Source organism: Artibeus jamaicensis, unplaced genomic scaffold (genome assembly GCF_021234435.1).
Source record: "Artibeus jamaicensis isolate MK-2021 breed Jamaican fruit bat unplaced genomic scaffold, CSHL_Jam_final contig_64, whole genome shotgun sequence".
NCBI classification, from domain to species: Eukaryota; Metazoa; Chordata; class Mammalia; order Chiroptera; family Phyllostomidae; genus Artibeus; species Artibeus jamaicensis.
This window is the reverse complement of record NW_026521911.1, coordinates 106819-123569: the sequence shown is the minus strand read 5'-3', so window position 1 is coordinate 123569 and position 16751 is coordinate 106819. Positions and strand designations below refer to the sequence as shown.

At 37.9% G+C, this 16751-nt stretch overlaps 1 protein-coding gene and 1 non-coding gene across 3 annotated transcripts; one reads left to right on the top strand and one right to left on the bottom strand.

Annotated features, from left to right (window-relative positions):
- Positions 1–5: 5 nt before the first annotated feature.
- LOC119042104 (olfactory receptor 51F2) lies at positions 6–13705 on the bottom strand. 2 transcript variants are annotated; one of them, XR_008392576.1, is made up of 2 exons: positions 13531–13705; positions 6–142 (listed from the first exon to the last, which is right to left on the bottom strand). XR_008392576.1 is itself a non-coding variant. In XM_053670808.1 (2 exons), exons 1-2 carry the CDS (start codon positions 13537–13539, stop codon positions 6198–6200), a joined length of 939 nt encoding a protein of 312 aa, XP_053526783.1. The 2 variants fall into 2 exon arrangements, 1 of the variants encoding a protein (XP_053526783.1); XM_053670808.1 differs by lacking the exon at positions 6–142 and adding an exon at positions 6198–7127 and having other exon boundaries at positions 13531–13539.
- Positions 13706–15025: 1320 nt separating this feature from the next.
- Positions 15026–15188, top strand: LOC119042152 (U1 spliceosomal RNA). The gene has a single exon (XR_005081163.2). It is a non-coding gene; the product is annotated as a U1 spliceosomal RNA (small nuclear RNA).
- Positions 15189–16751: the final 1563 nt, after the last annotated feature.

The following is a 16751-nucleotide window of genomic DNA, read 5'->3' as shown; positions in this document are numbered from 1 at the left end:
TCTTTAAAAACCAAGATGTGCACAGGTAATGTAGTCTTGTCATTCAAAGGGTGGGCATGCACTTCTTCAGCTTTTCTTTTTCCATGTTTCCTTTCAAGTGATGAAACAGACCTTGATGTATGGAAGTCACTCTTTACTGCACCTGTGTTATAGAGAAAGGTGAGATGAGATAAAAGCTTGCTGTGTTAGGTCACATAGTTAATTAGTGATAATATCAGTTGGAGAATCAGTTTTTCTGACTGTTTATTCATTCACATCCAACATTTACTTATCAAGGGCTCATAGTATAAAAAGAAAAAAAAAACAGCCTCCCCCCCCCGAAAAAAATAAAAACCTCTCATCTTTATGGAGTATACATTCTAGTGACAGGGATAGACAATAAATGGAGTTAATAAAAAAACCCAAATAGAATGTTAAGTAATCTTAAGGATACAAAATAAAAGAAAGATGGGAATTAATAATTATCAAGGGGGCAATTGAAATTTTAAATGAAGTTGCCAGGGAAGGCCTTACAAAAGGGAAACATTTGAGAAGAAGGCTGAAGGGAGGGGGAAATATATTTATGAAGATATTTGAGAAAGGCCATTTCAGGAAGAAGATACAGAGATTACAAATGAAGTTCTAAGAAGGGAGTATATTTGGTAGTTTAGAGCAACAAGGAGACCAGTGTGCCTGAGCAGACAGACAAGGGGGATAACAGCAGGGAGATGAAATTATAGAAGTGATGGGGAATTTAGTCATACAGGCCCTTATAGGACTGACAGGACACTAAGGGGTTTCATTTAGACTCTGGGTTTGAGTAGCTACAATAGTGGTCATATGTCTTCTACTGGTCTGGCTTTCAGGAAAGTCTCTGATTCATTGTGAGCTTGCCTACCTTAGTCAGAACATGATATTTGCTCTGCAAATCACCTATTTCTGAAATATCCAAATTAGTCACTCCTTAGAGATGTAAGTTTATAAGTTTCAAAGATTGTTAGGCTCTGGAGCTATTCACACATTAGTGTGTGGGGGTGAGGTGGGAGAGAAACATCTATAGAGGTAGTGTGAGCATCTTGGCTGTCTGCGTCTTGAGTCTGAAGTTACTTCTCCTTTCTATTGTTAGGACTCTGAGTACCCCCTCTCTTTTTTTTCTCTAGCCCACATCACTCTTTCTCTTTCTCTCTTCCCTCTGTCCATACTCCACCATATTTTGTCTGTTGAAACAGGCTCCCAGCATGCAATTCCACATTATCTGAACTTTTTCACTTACATCTAACAGTGAATAAAATATATGCCTGGTCCTGAGAAGTGGGCAGAGTCTGTTGCGGAGAGATGGTTACAGTAGGTTCTGAAGAGGGATGTCATGCACAAGGAAAAAAAAACACAGGTGCTGCAGGAGCACCTGGGAAGGACAACAGACAGACTTGAGAAGTCAGAAAAAAGTCTATGAAGAAAATTCAAAATTTAAGTCAGGAGGAGGGAGAGAGTGAGGGTACTACAAGTGGAAGTAACAGCTTGTCAAAGGCTTGAAAGTGAGATAGAGCCATCAGGGTTAAGGACATGCTAGTTGTCTTATGTGCCTGGAGCAGCACACAGAGGGAAAGTGCTAAAGCTTGAGAGAGGAACAGAGCCAGGTCATCAGAGATTTTATTCTTTTTATCACATGTAAGCCCTGTTTTGATATCTAGAAGACAGAATAAATAAAACCAAGGACTTATGCTCAATTATTTTACCTTGTAATGAGAAACAAGAAAAAAAAATAAACAGATATTTAGTATTCTGGGGGATAAAAGTTCTAGAAACTGAAAACAAGGTGGGTAGGGAAAAGAGTGAATGCAGACAGGAATTGAAGGGGAGAGGTGTTGCTATTTTTTATAATGTCAAGGGCCCTGTAATAAGGTGATGCTTAAGCAGAAACATTCATAAAGTGAGACAGTAAATCATGTAGGTACCTGGGGGAAAATATTTCAGGTGGAGAGAACAGCAAATGTGAAGTCTGATGTTGAAGCATGCTTGGTGAGTGTAAAGAAATATTTGGCGGTTAGTGTGGGTCGGTATAGGAGAGTGGATAAAGGGAAGAATAGCTGGAGATGAAGTTGAGTTGGTGAAAAGGAGTCAGGTATAAAATATAATGACTGTGAATTTCCCCTGGGTAAAACAAAAGGCTATTGGAACCTGTTTAACAGAGGAAGTGACATGATTTGTCTTGTGTGTTTGTGTTGTTTCCTGGTGAAGAAAGATCCACCAAGAGACTATCATATTCAGTTTGAAGATGACAATGGATTGGATCATGGTAATAGTAGCAGAGGTGGTAGAAAGTTGGATTTCAGAAATTGATATCTGAAATATCTGGAAGAAAGAGTTATTAGCATTTGCTGATAAGTTGGCCATGGAATGGGAGAGAGATGCACCATGCCTGGAAGTGTTCTGTCTCAGCAAATTAAAAAGCAGATTTTCTAAGGTTTTTCTTGGGGGGAGTGTAATTCCTCTTTTTAAAAAAATATACTTTATTGATTATGCTATTACAGTTGTCCCATTTTCCCCCTTCACCCTACTCACCCCTCCCCCTATTCCCCTACCTTTAGTTCATGTCCATGTGTCATGCTTACAAGTTCTTTAGCCTCTACATATTCCATATTATTCTTAACCCCCCTGTCTATTTTCTACCTATCATCTATGCTACTTATTCTCTGTACCTTTTCCCCCTCTCTCCTCCTCCTCCCGCTATCCTGTTGCTAACCCTCCATGTGATTTCCATCTCTGTGGTTCTGTTACTGTTCTAGTTGTTTGCTTAGTTTGTTTGTGTTTTTGTTTTAGGTGTGGTTGTTAATAACTGTGAGTTTGCTGTCTTTTTACTGATCATATTTTTTTATCTTCTTGTTCTTAGATAAGTCCCTTTAACATTTCAATAATAAGGGCTTGGTGATGATAAACTCCTTTAACTTGACCTTATCTGAGAAGCACTTTATCTGCCCTTCCATTCTAAATGAAAGCTTTGCTGGATAGAGCAATCTTGGGTGTAGGTCCTTGCCTTTCATGACTTGGAATACTTCTTTCCAGCCCCTTCTTGCCTGCAAGGTCTCTTTTGAGAAATCTGCTGACAGTCTGATGGGAACTCTGTTGTAGGTGACTGTCCCCTTTTCTCTTGCTGCTTCTAGGATTCACTCCTTCATTTTAATCTTGGCTAATGTAATTATGATGTGCCTTGGTGTGTTCCTCCTTGGGTCCACCTTCTTTGGGACTCTGAACTTTCTGGACTTCCTGGAAGTCTATTTCCTTTGTCAGATTGGGGAAGTTCTCCTTCATTATTTGTTCAAATAATTTTTCCACTTGTTGCTCTTCCTCTTCTCCTTCTGGTACCCCTATGATTCAGATGTTGGAATGTTTAAAGGTGTCCTGGAGTTCCCTAAGCCTCTCATTTTTTTGAATTCTTGGTTCTTCATTCTTTTCTTGTTGGTTGCTTCTTTCTTCCTTCTGATCTACTTCATTGATCTGAGCCCCAGTTTTCTTCCCCTCACTATTGGTTCCCTGTACATTTTTCTTTATTTTACTCAGCACAGCCTTAAGTTATTCATCTAATTTGGTACCAAATTCAACCAATTCTATGAGCACCGTGATCCCCAGTGCTTTGAATTGTGCATCTGATAGGTTGGCTACCTCTTCGTTGCTTAGTTGTATTTTTTCTGGAGCTTTGATCTGTTCTTTCATTTGGGCCCTTTTTTTTTTTTTTGTCTTCTTGCACCTGTTATGTATGCAGGGTGGAGCCTTAGGTGTTCACCCAGGTGGGTCAACCCAGTTCGCTGGGTTATGACACTGTATGTGGGGCAGGGATCAGAGAGGAAACAATGGTGCTTTTTCCTCTCTCTGAGGGATTTCAGTCCCTTCTGCCACTTCCCAGATGCTGATTCCCAGGTGGGTGGGCTTGTGTACATTCTAGGACCCTGTGCGTCTCTCAAACAAATTCTCCTGTGAGTCTCTCCTGGCACCTCAACTCCTACAGGTATTTTTGGTTGGTGTTTTGAGGCTTTATTTCCCCACACTGAAGCCCTGAGTTGCATGGCCTGTCTTGCTCCCCAGTTTCCTGGTTTATCTGCATGTGAATGTGGGACCATCAAGTCCACCAGCTGCCTTGCATGCTGCGCCTGTCCACAATCCGCCACCTCGCTGGATCTGCCTGCTGCCACCCGGTGCCCAGGGTCTGCCAGCTGCTGCCTGGGCACCTGGGGTCTGCTCGCTGCCATCTTGCATACCTGGGGTCCGTCAGCTGCTGTCTTGTTTGCCCAGGGTTGCCAGCCACCACTTTTTTTTTTTTTTTGCTGTGACCCCTCTCCATTCCTCCTACCAGTCTGGATGAATGTGTTTAAGTCCTTGGTTGTTGGACTTTCATACAGTTCAATTTTCTGTCAGCTGGTTGTTTTTTTGTTTCTAAATTTTTGTTGTCCTTATTTTGGTTTTGTGAGGAGGCACAGTGTGTATACCTATGCCTCCATCTTGGTTGGGAGTCTGATTTTCTGAGTTTTGAGAGACTGTGGTTGATCATGTTTTTGTTTTGATGTGAGTACATGGACATAATGAGTCTAACATTATTACTGGACATTCAGGTGGAAATACTGATATGTAGGCAGTTAGATATGAGTCTGAAATATAAATATTAGCTTGGGATTTTCAGCATATAGATGGTATTTAAAGGCATAAAGCCAAATGAGATGACCAAAGTGGAAATACAACAAAGGAAAACAACAGGTCTGGGAACAAAATCCTGGGACCTTTCGGCATGCACAGATCAAGAAGATGATGATTATAATAACTGAGACTAAAATATTATTGATAAATATGCTGAGAATTTTGACATCATCCTTATTATTAAATAGTAATATAGTCACGTAATGAGTTCCCCGTAGATGTGACTTCTACTTCTTTGTTGAAGCTAATACCACTGACAGGGCCCACATTCACTGAGTGATTCCAATGTGTCATTGAAGTATGTGCTTTAAAAATTTGAGACTTAATGGATATATCCAACTTGAAAAGTAACTTGCTGTATTAAGCAGTTACATAAAATATATGTCATAGATGAAAATATTTCTAAGTAAATGACACAAATTATAATTAATTTGAAACCTATAGTCATTTTTCAGTTTCTGCTAGGGCAGAAACTTGATGGAGGTTTGAGACATATTCTAGAATATAGTTAGTTGGGAGAGAATAGGTAGAAATACACTTGTGAGATTTAAAAATTTGTTTGGGCTTTTTAAAAAATATTTTATTTATTTATTTTTCGAGAGAGGGGAAGGGAAGGAGAAAGAGTGGGAGAGAAACATCAATGTATGGTTGCCTCTCATGCATCCTCTGCTGGGAACAGGCCTACAACCCAGGCATGTGCCCTGACTGGGAATCGAACCTCGATACTCTGGTTCGCAGGCCCGCGCTCAATCCACTGAGCTATGCCAGCCAGGGCTGTTTGGGCTTTTTAAACCTCCATAATTTGGTTAAAAATTTCTAGAGGAAAGAATTGTATAATTATATACATATATCATTATATATATACACATATATATTTATGTATAGTTATATATAATTGCTAATAATTGCTATATATATATTAATTGTATAATAATATCTGTAGTTTACAGTATAGGCAGCAATATACCATTAAGTTAAGAGTGTGAAGGACCCTGGAGTCAGTATGCATGGATGTGAAATATGGCTTTGTCAGTTACCAGCTGTTTAAACATGCTATTTAGCATTTTGTGTTTCAATTTTCTCATTGATATTAGAAGTAACTACCGTATAATATGTTTGAGTATAAGATGTGTTAATAGATGTAAACAACACCTAGAACCATTACTGGGCAAAGAAAATAGTAAATGTTAGTTAAAATTATTATTACAGTTAGGAAATACTACCCTATTCTCATACAAGAGTGATTTTTTTCATGATGTGTTGTTCTAACTGCTGTGAAGTGGATAGAGTCAAAAGAGAAAGACTATTAGCAGTTTAGAATGAATGGTGATGGGGAGAACACCTTTTAGGCTGTTTATTCCTTCCATTCTTATGTCTCTGTCTCCATGTTTTTAAAATAGAGTCAAACTAGCTGATATCCTACATATAGCCCAATCTTGATTTAAAATTTTTTATCACTTAGCTTTAATGATTACTAATTCTGTTTTTTAATAACATGGCCTGATATATGCTGTCTCTAGAATTCTATGAGTCTATGTGTCTTTAGAATGAAGAATTTTTATCACAGCTCTACGTATCTGTTTGGTCTTCACACTATAGATTATGGGGTTCATCACTGGGGGGATCAACAGGTAGGTGTTAGCAATCATAGTATGTACATAGGGTGGGGCTTGCTTTCCAAACCTGTGAACAAAGGACAGACTTATCAATGGAATATAGAAAATAGCAACAGCCCCAATATGGGAGATGCATGTGCTAAAGGCTTTCTTCCTTTCTTCTGGGGATGCAATACTGAGGACAGTCTTAATGATCAAAACATAAGAGAGGAGAATGAGGATTGAGTCTAGCCCAACAGTAGAGATCATGGCTGTCAAGCCAACTGCGCTGTTAATCCTGGTGTCTGTGCAGGACAGCTTCATCACATCAGGGTGGAAGCAGTAGGAGTGGTGCAGCACGTGGCTGCGGCAGTAGGACAGTCTTTTAAGAAGGGCTACCATTGGTGTCAGCATTAGTGTTCCCCTGATGACAATGGCCACTCCAATTTGAGCTATTCTGGAGTCAGTTAAAATGGTGGCATACCTGAGAGGATTAGAGATGGCTACAAAACGATCAAAGGCCATGGCCAACAGCACTGAAGATTCCATGACAGTGAAGAGTTTAATAAAAAACATCTGTAACAAGCAGGCATTAAAGCTGATCTTCCTGGCATTGAACCAGAATATACCCAACATGGTAACTAGGGTGGATATGGACAAGCCGAGGTCAGTGGTGGACAGCATGGAGAGGAAATAGTACATGGGTTCATGGAGGCTGGGCTGAGTGACAATGGCAAAGAGAATCAGGCTGTTTCCTGAGAGGGCAGTTACATAGAGGAAGCAGAAGGGAATGGAGATCCAGGTGTGGAAGGCTTCCAGCCCAGGAACACCAGTTAGCAGGAAAATGATGGAAGAGGATGTGGTATTCTGGAAGTTGGACATGCTGAATTATAAGTACAGAATTCCAAGGTGAAATGCTGGAATGATGAAAAAACTACATTAAAAAATCTAATTTCAAATAATTTTATTGAACCCCAAACCAACCATAGATGAATATCTATATACTATGCAAATATGAATGACTCATTCAAATTGATAAAAATAATTGTAAGTTTTTAACTGCTGTAGTAGGTACCATTCAATTTATTATTATTATTTTTGTATGTATGTCAGCCCACAATTTTTCTTCTCTGGGGCCCTTCGCTCATAGCTATGTTTATACTATGTGACCTTTCCTTTCATTCCTCTAGTCAGAGATGACTGGACTAAATAAAGACATTTTATCTAAGGCTGACTGATCATATTTCATTCTTTCTGGAATGTTTAAATTGTGATAAAGAGGTTGCACATTGGTTTTCCTGTATAGTTGGCCTCAGAGAAAAACAGATTGGGGCTATGGAAGAGCAATAATACATCAGCCAGAAGGGTAGAAAGCAGAGAATCTTAAGACAATTTGGGAAACCAGAAAATACCGAGAAAGAGATATTTGTTTATAATACAAGTAACATATTACATTGTAATAAATGTCTTAGGACCAGTGCAGTCATGGGCAGCTTACTACAGTATCTAACCTTCATGGTGGCACTTAGATCACAGCACCCGGCATCACATTTGAGAGAGATGGAGAGTCAGAACAGACTTACCACAGTAGGGACAGAGGCCTCTGCCCCCACTTGACATAACGTGCTGCCACGTTCAAATATATTTCTCTCTTCAATCTGCTTGAAGACGTGTTATTCTCCAGAACAGATTTCTTTCTTTTGTGGAAACATACTTTCCAAGAGATACCTAATACAATATTACTGTTTTGCTTTGAAGGGAAAGCTATAACTTGACAGCAAATATCTTCTGGCTTTTTTTTACTGAGTAGAGAATTCAAACTAGGTGTATGGGTATGTATGAGTTGGAAGAGGGGGCCTGGGGAAAACAGAGTGGGCATCTCTTGTGGCTGGAGAGAGGGTTCAGTAATTGGAAAGCACCCAGCATTACAATAAGTGTTCCTTGGGGAAACCCAAAAGTTTTCAGCACACACAAGTTCACCAGATAAAGTGCCACCTCAATGATTCCCTAAAAAAAATTAGTTTAGAAATTGGAAAATTGTGAATAAAAAATTAGAGAAAACAAGAAATATTGTTACATGAGTTAAATAAATGAACTTTAATATAAGACTCTAAAGTTTAGGGTTAGAAGAGTATTCTCAGGGAACCAGTGAAATTACTGTCAGGAATGCATCATCCAACCTCATAATGAAAATAAGAGTTAACAGGAAGGGGGGCATGCACTAAGAGAGGAAACATCTTTTTGACATTACTTCCAGTGACTGTTTATTAAATGTCATGAATACTGTTGACATTATACAGAAATCAAGCCTTGCCCAACTGGTATGCATTTCACAATAAGCTGTGAAAGTTTAATAGGCTAACAAGTTCTATTAGCACTTTTCATAAATAGACTGATTCCTGAAAAACATTTTTAGTAACTATACTTAGCCTTGAAAAAACTATATATTGAGCAGGACAAACTAATTTGTATTTATTAAATAAATGATACACATGATAATTTTACATAGTAGGTGCATTGCTCATTTTCCACATGTTTTTGACCTGTTTATTTACTATTATTGATTTACAGAACCTGGGACTCAGTCTTTGAAGTCAACTCCTGGAGTTTGTGGGAGGTAGACTGATCATGAAACAGGGAATTTTTTAATTCTATGTATAAAAGGATCTGGGTATTTAGAGATGGTTAGTTAGAAAAATCAATGCTTGAAAGAATTCTATGTTTTGTATAAGTTGAGATGTATTCCAAGGCTTTTAGAAAATCATATGTAAAAATTATTGTGTCAGAATGAACTTGTAATATTTCTGCCTTTGCTCTTGCCTTATGTTCTCAGAGACACTTACTGAGCACCTACTTTGTGCACAGTAGAAACTACGACATAACATGAACAAAACTCCCCCTAAAGATTTATAATCAAGTGAAGGAGAAAGACTAGCACTATTTCTAAATAACTCTAATATCTAATATACAATGATGAATAATAAGAATGGCTGTGAGAGTTCAAAGTGCCTTCACATGTGTTGACTAATTCTGGCTATCACTATGATCTTTGTGATGTTTATGATAATACGTGTGATGATTGAGTTGTAATTTTGATCACTGAATTTTAGGTAATTTTATGAGATCAGTTATTTTTTTAATTGCTGACTGAAGAATTCTCACTCATTCTAACTTGTACATGGTTCCCTTTACATTATTTCATTAATTCAAACAATTTACTCCTTGCTCATTGCATTCTTCTTGTCAGTTTCCCCTTCCATTTCTGGCTTGGAGCTTGGAAGAAAAACAGAGTTAAGGTTGAAATGATCTGCACTGAGCCTGGCAGAAGAGAACACCTTCAAATCTAGCACCGCGCTTTCTATATCTCCCTTCACCTGCTCCTCATTCATGCTGGGCCCAGACACAGGGGGTTCCTTATTCCTTTCCACAGTCAGTGACTCCATGTAAGCTCTTGATCATCTGCCATAAACACCTAATTCATTTCAATACTAAACTGAGAGCTCACACTGTGTATTGTGTCAACAGTAAGCATATGAAGCAAATAAAACAACAGTGGTTTGGTACCTGAGAAAGTCAGAGAGGTTGTCAGGACTTTATCTTTTTAAAGCCAAAACCTTATTTTTAATAAGAACTAGTGACTTATGGAAATGAGAAATGAAAAAGCACAAGTTTTGAATACGTACTGCATGCTGAGCACCGTATTAGTTACATATCAGAGGATATGTAACTCTACCATGGTTTGCAGAGTGTACAAGGACATGATGTTTCTAAGCAATAAGACAGAGAAATATTGTGAAGTGACAGATACTGAGTCTGTGTATACAAGAATGTGTCTGTAAGTCTTCAAGAATTATTAGTTCCAAGAAATCTTAACAGAGTACATAAACTATAACTGTGTAAACTTTTGATGAATAGCTAAAAATGGAACTGCCTTTTGACCTGGCAATTCCATTTGCCAGGATTATACCCCAAGAACCCTGAAACACCAATCCAGAAGAACCTATGCACCCCTATGTTTATAGCAGCACAATTTACAATAGCCAAATGCTGGAAGCAACCTAAGTGTCCATCGCTAAATGAGTGGATCAATAAACTGTGGTACATTTATACAATGGAATACTATGCAGCAAAAAGAAGGAGCTCCTATCCTTTGTGATGATGGCATGGATAGAACTGGAGAGCATTATGCTAAATGAAATAAGCCAGGTGGTGAAAGACGAATACCATATGATCTCACCTTTAAATGGAACCTAATCAACAAAAAAACAAGCAAGCAAAATATAACCAGAGACATTTAAATTAAGAACTAACTGACAGTAAGCAGAGGGAAAATGGAAGGGGAAGAATGGGGGGGGGAGGAGGAAGGGTTTTCAGTAACGACTATAAAGGACACATGGACAAAACCAAGAGGGGCTGAGATCAGGGGAGGGAGGTGGGGATGGCTGAGGCAGAGTGGTGGGGAGAAAATGCAGATGACTGTACTTGAACAGCAATAAAATAAAAATAAATAACCATCCCTGAAAAGTTTTGATGAATACAGTAAGTTCATGAGGATGAAAAGCAGGAGAGAGAGTTTTTGACATAGATAAAAAGACATGAGCAGAAACTGAGGGAAACAAGAAAATGTAAGAGAATTGCCATGCTGACCCTTACATGTGAAGCTGAAGGACCCTGGGGGGCCAGGACATGAAACTCTTGCATTCATGGAAGAATAAGGAACTTAGATTTTAGTTGCAAAGCATCAAGAGCCAGGCATTTTCAACTATTTTATAAGTAAACAAATCATTTTCTGTCTCTTCTAATTTAACCACAACAAAATTCCTTTCCTTTTTAATACCTTATTTTGTGCTACTAATTTTTGTTTAGCATTCTACAAAATTCAAGTTTTATCCCAACCCAATAATGAAAGCTTCCCACACTTTTCTGTAGATGTTTTCAACACACACCCAATTTAACCAAGATATATCAACTATATATTATGATTGGCCATTGTGCTTAGTCAGTGAGGGTGGTAAGACATAAACCTTGTTTCTCTCTCCATTTCGTGCCATATGTTTTATGAAAAAAATGTTCTTTGGACAATCTGCTTTTGTTTATTTTTATTTCACCTTCACTAACAATCTGGAATCTTTCTCCAGTGGCTCAAAGAAAATTCTCCAACTGATGTCGCTAATGAGTTTCTAAATACCAAATCTAAAAGTTTATTTTCAGGTTTGTTTTTCTTCTCTTCATCTCAATTTTCTTCTCGTGTTTCCCACTTCCTCTTTGAAACTTTTTCCTTCCTTACCTTCAATGACAGTTACTCTGTGGGTTTCCCTGTCCTCATTTACCAAACAATATTTTTGTTCTGTGTCTTCTAAGTATGGTATTCTTTAGGAGTCTTTCACCCCCCCCCCACCCCCAAGAAGTCCCTTTTCTTTTCTTGCTGTCTGAGATAGTACACTTTTCTTGGAATATCTTAGTTATTTCCATGACATTAAATAGCATTTATATCAAGATGATTTGCAATACTGAAATCTAATCGTGGACTCTCTGAGCTCTATATTTCAAAAGATGATAGAATTTTTAAAGCTGTGGCAAAGTTTCAAACTTGAAGGCAGTAACAAATTGTGGAACTAGAGCGAGGAGATCACATCAACAATTTAGAAAAAAATAATTCGAAGCAGGAAAAAAATCAAAGGTCACTGATGGATGCTGGTGAATAAAAGGTAAATAAATTTTGTCTCCTCTTGAGGGACATCTTCACTCACAATCCCTCAGATAACCCAACCTCAGTGTGAGTCAAATCCAGTGTGTTCCTTTCCCCATTCCAACTTCACTCCCTCTCCTACGCTTTATTTATTAGTAAATGACATCAAACTCTAGCAAATCATCTAATTAGCATTACCACCCTCACACACACAGATGTCCTATACAACCATTCTTTTCCCTCTCTCTCATCACCTATATACAAATATACAATTACATTTTGTATGGATTCTACTTGTGAAATGTCAAAAACTAGAGCATCAGGTGGTCCACATATGAAGTCAAAGTAACAGCAATATAGTTGGTAGTGGGTGCTTGAAGGTGTATTTCATTGCACTTTCTTACTTTGAAGGAATGTTACTGTTTACATCAAAGAATAAAAAAAGACTAATGGATATGATTAGGAGGAAGCGATACAATTCCCCTGAGCTACTGTTTTGGGTTGCCATTTCCCTCAAGCCTGTTTAATTCATCTAATTCGTCCAATTGGATGAATGAATTCACCCAATTCACTTAATTCATCCAATCCATGTACAACCTTCCTTTTCTCTTGTGAAAAATAAGCTATAGTCCTTCAACTAATTTTCCTGTGCACTTAGATCACAATTATTTTCTTCATTCTTGCACTGTTGTGAGCTGCAGCTTGTGTTTATGTCTTTAACTGCTGAAGTAGATCATATGTCATTATCACTACTGTCCAAGCCATTGTCAATGTGTGTGACTGACCTGGGTTTGGATCCTTGCACTAACTCAAAACACTAACTAGTTTTGAGACTTTGCACAGCAATGCTAATAAAAATATTAATCATAACAATAATAGCTGCCACTTACTGGAACTTGTTCTGTGACTATTACTGTGCTGAGCATGTTACAAACATATACTTTTAATTCTTAGTACAATATCATGTGGCAAATATTATTAAATTCACTTTAAATTGTCTTTTCTGCTAAAGAGACTGAGTATCAGAGAGATTATGGAACATACAAAGTGTCACACACAACTAGGGAATGTCTGAGCTGAGATTCCAAACCCAGTTCTTCAAAATTCCAAGGCTTATGATTTTAAGAACTATTTCACTTGCAAGTAATATAAACTTTTTTGATCCAGTTTCATCATCTATGAGGTATAATATGCCTAATACAGTACCTGGCATGCAGTAGGTATTCAAACTGGTATTTTTTCATTTTTATTAAGAAACATTGAGCTTAGAAATGAGATTTTTAAGCCCCTGACAACCTCTTTGGTTTTCTCAAGGACCAAACCACTAAACACCATAAATATATTAGCACAATGATCAAGTCATTTGATTAACAAACAACCAGCTATCCAACCTACACCAGACAGAATGAAATATAGATTTCCTGAGAATAAATAATTCTACTAATTTTTCCATCCACCTCAGTCTACCACCTCACTCTCTAACCTGATTTTGTACAGCATGAGGAAATTCTGTCCTGTGGATAAGAAGCCTCAGTTCATCCAGAGTCAAGTGTTTTCATTGAACAAAACAGATTTACTTACAGATCCCATACAGCAGTTCTGTCTGTTCCTCTTAGGTTGACTTAGAAGGCTGAGGAGGCTGTAGGTTCCAAGGGAGATTGGAGCTTATAAGGGGACTTGTTCCAGCCTCATAGAGACAGTGATGAAGCTGAGAGACCAGTTCCTGCTGGTGGTGTAACTTGTTCTGTCTCCAGTGTCTGGATGCTCCCAGAAGACTTCTTTTTCCCTCATACAAGTCTTTTTATATCTGTTCCTTTATGGAGTTAGTTATTGTGGCAATGTGTTTTAGAGGCTGATATATACTTTATTGTCCTTGTGCCCTTTTATGGAAGGGCTCTTTGTAAAAACAGTTTTGAGATATGATTCATATACCTTAAAATTTACCCGATTTTAAAGTACAATTCAATAGGTCTTTGTAAACCCACAGACTTTTGCAATAACATCATCACTGTCTAATTTTAGAAAATTCTTGTCATTCCAAGCAACCTCATGCCAATTAACAGCCACTCTGAGGAGGAATTTTTAAGATGAAATTTTATACCAGATTGCTAAAAGGCATCTGCCTTTGCAAATGTAAATCAGACTTTACTCCCTAATGCTTTAGCATCTATGGTTACTCACAAGAGTCATATTTTATTAAGCTACCTGGACTTTCTAGTGTCCTCTCTTTCTAAGCAGAAAAAAAACAATTGACTTATCCTCACATGTATCTAGTACATATTTCATAAGAGTGCCCTTATATTCCAAACATCATGCTGAGGATTTAAAAAAGAATACAATGTAGTTCTTACTGCCCAGGGTCTCTAGTTTAGCCTAGAAAACAGATTAACCAGTAGTCATCAGTGTTGACGACAATTGATAAGGTGATCTTTGAGGGGTGAACTAAATGCTTGATGAATATAGTAAGGAAATCTCAGTCTGCAAGTTAGGTGTGCAGAAATAGAGTTTTACTTTTTCATAATTCAGTCTATTTTCTATTTTAGAATGCAGCCCACTAGATGGAAAAAAACTAATCACAATAATTTGGGATTTTTCCCACTTGTGTTCAGATATTGAGGGTTGTGCATTATATCACAGAATTTAGGTAGGTGGGTGATGGATCTGGCCAGTAATGTCAACTGAGGTGAAGTAACTACTGCCCTCTTTAGTCTCTAGTAAACAAACAGCTCCCACAGATTGATGTAGCCTTATGGCCCCTTTGGATCCTCAGATATCCCCACCGTTTCTGGACCATGCTGAGCATAAAAGTTATCCTTGATTTCTGTCTCCTACGCTCTGCATACAAACCTGCAAATTTTGCCAATATCTTTGAAAATATTACCAGAATTTAATACTCTCTATCACCTCCAAACATACCAAGGCACAAGTGTCTCCCACTTGGGTAATTTCAGCAGTTTCTTAACTATTCTCCCTGCTTCTGGGCTTATCTCTCGCTACCATCCAGTCTGTTTCACCAACAGTAAATGCATTGGCCTGAAATATTTTATTCTTTATAATGTAACAAAAAATAACAATAATACTTATCTAGCAGGGGAGATACCATGATCATGAAGGTGGATTTCCCAGGGTCAGGCTTATCTGTTGCACTCTGGATGTGCTGAGCCCTGCTCATTTCCCCAAATGTGGGAAACTCGACTGCATAATTTGTGGTAGTGGGGGCTGTGTTCATGCTTCCTCCCCAAAAACCATTTTATTATGCATTCTGTGTCTAAGATTTTATATCAATTTTTTTTGTGGTAGAAAAAATAATGACCCATGATGTCCTAATGGCTGGAACCTGTAAATATGCTACCTTTACATGGAAGAAAGAAGTTTGCAGATATGTTTCAAGTTGAAGACCCAGATGGGGACATTATCCTGGATTATCTGGGTGGGTCTAATCTAAGCACGTGAGTTCTTAAAAATAGAGAACTAGAAAGATGGCACTATACAAAGAGCTTGCTCCACTGTTGTTGGCTTTGAAGATGACAGAAAGAGATCACAAGCCAAGAAATGTGGCTAGCAACTAGAAGGAGAAAACAGAAGAGTTTTAATTCTTTCCCAGGCCCTATGGAAAGGAATGCAGCCCTGCTGATGCTGTGATTTTAGCTCTGTGAGACTCATTTCAGACTTCTAACCCACATAACTACAAGATAATAAATTTGGTAGAAGAATCTATTATTACTTTGGTTTATGCTGTTACCAAGGATTAAATAGTTTAAGTAATTATTTAGGTCTCTCAGTTAATAAGTGGCACAACCAATATTCAAAGCTTGGGATATTTGGGGACCCTTTTGGTTTTTAAAATTAATTTCTTAGAGAATTTTCACATAACTATTTTTCCATTAATTCCAGTTTAAGTCATTCTAAACTTGATCGCACATGTGCATGTTGTGTGCCAGACAAAATGTTAAGACGTTGTCACTTGTGTAAGCTTATATTTGACATACGAAAGTTTGTTCTGTTGTGTCTGCTTACGATGAACTACTCGAGACTTTTGAAAACAGTTTCTCTACCAGGCTGGGAAAATTCTAGGGCAGTGACTCAATTCCCATTAGTCTCAGACATAACTTAGAAGGGATCACATTTATATTTACCCTGGCCAAAAGAATGTGACTTTTTTCTCAGAGCAATAGTGCTGCAGGAGTATCATGCGCACTCTGTGCCTTGGTTGGAGCACGTGGAAATGGTGTGCACACTGGAATGGCGCTGACTGACACTGGTACACAGGCTTTCAAAGCAGGGCTCTTCTCACCGACCTACTCTCCACCCAGCCCAGTGAAAGAGTCACTGGTAATTTGATTCAACCTTCTAAAGTATGAGCGAAATGTCCCTCAATAAAATTACATAGCAACAGAAATGTGCAGTTGTCAAAACCAATACCATTCAACCATGGAAACATGCCAGTCTGTGACATCATTTGCCTTCATATTTATGTTTTCCAAACTTGTTAATACAAAAAGAAAGAGCAGAATTAGAAACAAGAAAACTGTGCCATAGGAACTTGCAATAAGTGTTATTTATTATCAATATTTCACTACCGTTAATAGTGAAATATTTTGCCTGTCAAATCAACAAACACTTTTTAAAACATAATACACAATATTGTGTTTCTGTGTTATAGTGGACTAAGCAGTATTTTATGAAGTTTGTGTGAACTTCCTGGAGGTGAATTTTCCAGTATATTGCCTCAGCATGCCTATAATCTACTTCTAAAAATTCATTCAAAGCAATTTATCAGAAGTGCAGACTATGTTTTACAG